The 2,849-nt window shown below is 52.9% G+C and overlaps 1 protein-coding gene across 1 annotated transcript; it reads left to right on the forward strand.

Annotated features, from left to right (window-relative positions):
- The first annotated feature begins 736 nt into the window (after positions 1 to 736).
- Positions 737 to 2,454, forward strand: LOC109786466 (uncharacterized). The gene is made up of 3 exons (XM_020345040.4): positions 737 to 1,171; positions 1,288 to 1,419; positions 1,721 to 2,454. Exons 1-3 carry the CDS (start codon positions 882 to 884, stop codon positions 2,322 to 2,324), a joined length of 1,026 nt encoding a protein of 341 aa, XP_020200629.1. The 5' UTR covers positions 737 to 881; the 3' UTR covers positions 2,325 to 2,454.
- Positions 2,455 to 2,849: the final 395 nt, after the last annotated feature.

Below are 2,849 nucleotides of genomic sequence, written 5' to 3' on the forward strand. Positions count from 1 at the left end.
GGCGGCCACTTAGCTGTCCTCTGGACCGGGACGCCATCTCCGCCTTCATCGCCGACCTTCGCTCGATGGCTGTCCGCCTGTCGCCGTCGCCCCCTCCGCCACCTCCAGAGCCTGATTAGATGTCTGGCATGCTCCCCGGCTCCGGCCTCGGCTGCGCCTTTTTTTATGTTGTTTTTTTGGCTTGTTGAGCTGTGCCCTCAGCAGAACCTTTGGACCTCTTGTTGTGTGACTTGGGTGTGTGTGTTCTAGACTAGTCTGTGTATGTGTGCTCTTGGCGATTTGCTTTATTTACAAAGCGGGGCGAAAGCCTTTTTTTGGTAAAGATGTCTGGCATGCTCCCCGGCTCCGGCCTCGGCTGCGCCTTTTTTTATGTTGTTTTTTGGGCTTGTTGAGCTGTGCCCTCAGCAGAACCTTTGGACCTCTTGTTGTGTGACTTGGGTGTGTGTGTTCTGGACTAGTCTGTGTATGTGTGCTCTTGGCGATTTGCTTTATTTACAAAGCGGGGCGAAAGCCTTTTTTTTGTTAAAAAGTGTCATAAGCTGAAGGTTCCTGCATGTAAGATCGTTTGCTAACACTAGAGATCCGTTAGCTGCAAGTTTGGAACCCGACCCGGCATGGGATTGGCCAATCAAATGACAGTCTCTACTAAGCCCACCGGTCAAAAATACTGTTCAGTTTGTTCACCTTAACCCAGACGCGGTTTGGTGCCCATTATATAAGACCGCCTCCTTTCGTTTCACTCACCATCTCCCCTCAACTCTCCGATCACATCTCGATTTCTCCTCTTCCACACACACACACACACACACTCGCTGCGGAATTCGTTTTTGGGACAGGGAGCTCTGCAGCGGCAGCGGCAAGAAAATTAGCAGCGCAGAGCGATGGAGAGCGTGGATGAAAATGGAGGAAGCCGCCTTGTGGTGACCGAGCTGGGCTACATCAAGGAGCTGGTGAGGCAGCTGGACGTCAACCTGGGAGGTTGCCCCGACCACTGCAAGCGCCTGGCCGCCCAGATCTTCGCCCTGACCGAGAGATCCATCGGCATGATCAGGTCCGGGCACTACGACTGCCGGAAGCGCTCCGCCGCCGGCCTCGACTCGCCGCCGTTCTCCGCGACGCCCAGCCCCCTGAGCGACGTTTCCGGCATGCCTTTCCATAACAACAAGAAGAGGTGCATACTTTATGAAACTATTCGATCTTGTCACGACTAATTGATGAATAATCAGTCGTATTTTGTATCTTTTTAGTGTAGATTTTTAAGTGCCTTCTTTGTTCTTGGATTTGCAGGAAGACAATGGAGAAACGGAAGCATCAGGTCAGGGTGAGCTCGGAGGGAGGAGGAGCAGAGACCCCAGTCGATGACGGCCACAGCTGGAGGAAGTACGGCCAGAAGGACATCCTTGGAGCCAAGCACCCAAGGTTGGTACTCTAGTAATTTTCTGTTGGTACATCCGCACATGTTTAAATTACACGAGTGGCAAGTGGCACCACAATCATCCGCTTTCGCTTTCTGTGAGGTCACGGGGATTTTTGCTTTTGGATTCGGGCACTGGTTCTTCTTCGAGGTGTTCTTTTCAGTTGGTGAATATTGCAGCCTTTCCACTGTTGCCAATTGTTCGGCATCCACTAGTGGAGTACACCTGTTGCATCCGATGAACGCTCCAGAGGAATTGTTCTGATTTTGTTTGCCGTCCCTGACCTGAGCTTTGCAACGATGCAGGGGATACTACCGCTGCACGCACCGCAAATCCCAGGGATGCGCGGCGACGAAGCAGGTGCAGCGCGCCGACGAGGACCCGGCGCTCTTCGACGTGATCTACCACGGCGAGCACACCTGCGTCCATAAGACGGTGGCGACCGCGGCGGCGGCCATGGCGCAGCCGGCGGAGGAGAACCCGGACGCGCGTAGGCATCTGCAGAACCTGAGCACGAGCCTGACGGTGAACACCGAGGGACTCACGGCGACGGCGGGTCATCAGGGCTGCGGCACCACCACGTCCTTCTGCTTCTCCTCGCAGGCGGCGGGCGTGCTGACGACGCCGCAAGAGCACTACCCGTTCTCCATGCCGTCGACGCCGGAGAACTGCTTTGGGCAGCGCGCATCGCTGTCGACGTCCCTTGAACCCTCGCCGGTGACCTCGGATTCGAACCGCTTCTCCATGAACCCGTTCCAGGCGGAGTGGAGGGCGCAGTCTGAGTACGACGAGGTGGTATCCGCGCTCGTCGCTGCGGGGACGATGCCGGCGCTCGCCATGGAGATGGAGGAGGAGACCGCCTTCTCGCTGGACGAGTTTGAGTTTGACGTTTCTAGCTTCCTTGCCTGAGATGATGGTCAAAAGAGAAAACCAAAAGAAAAGCAGGAAAAAAAACGGGACTGTACAATTTAGATGTATCACCCGCCGAGCTCTGATTTTTGGTCAGCGACAGAGGAAGAATAACAACAAACAAGTTCTTCATGGGTCAGTGCGGGTGTTTGTGTAAGCTTTAGGAGATGATGAGATTAGTTCCTTTTCTTCATATTCTTTTAATTTATTTTTATTCCAGAGATTTTTCTTCTAAATACAACTAGTAGTTCCCAACGAGGTAAAAAGTGTAGTGGCAAAAACAAATTGTAAGCAATGCATATTTCTCCACCAGACTTTTATTGCCACTTTTTTCCCCTTAAACGAGGCAAAAGATTTACGTTTTCATTAATTAGAACTGGGAGAAAACCTAGAATACAAGCCGCACATGGGGCGCACCCGACCTGACCACAAACAATATCACAACAAAATCAACGACACAACCGTCGAGAGGGAGCACCGACCAACAAAGCAACATCAAACAGTCGACCACAGCGTGCAGGACAT

The sequence above is a fragment of the Aegilops tauschii genome, chromosome 5, assembly GCF_002575655.3.
Source record: "Aegilops tauschii subsp. strangulata cultivar AL8/78 chromosome 5, Aet v6.0, whole genome shotgun sequence".
NCBI classification, from domain to species: Eukaryota; Viridiplantae; Streptophyta; class Magnoliopsida; order Poales; family Poaceae; genus Aegilops; species Aegilops tauschii.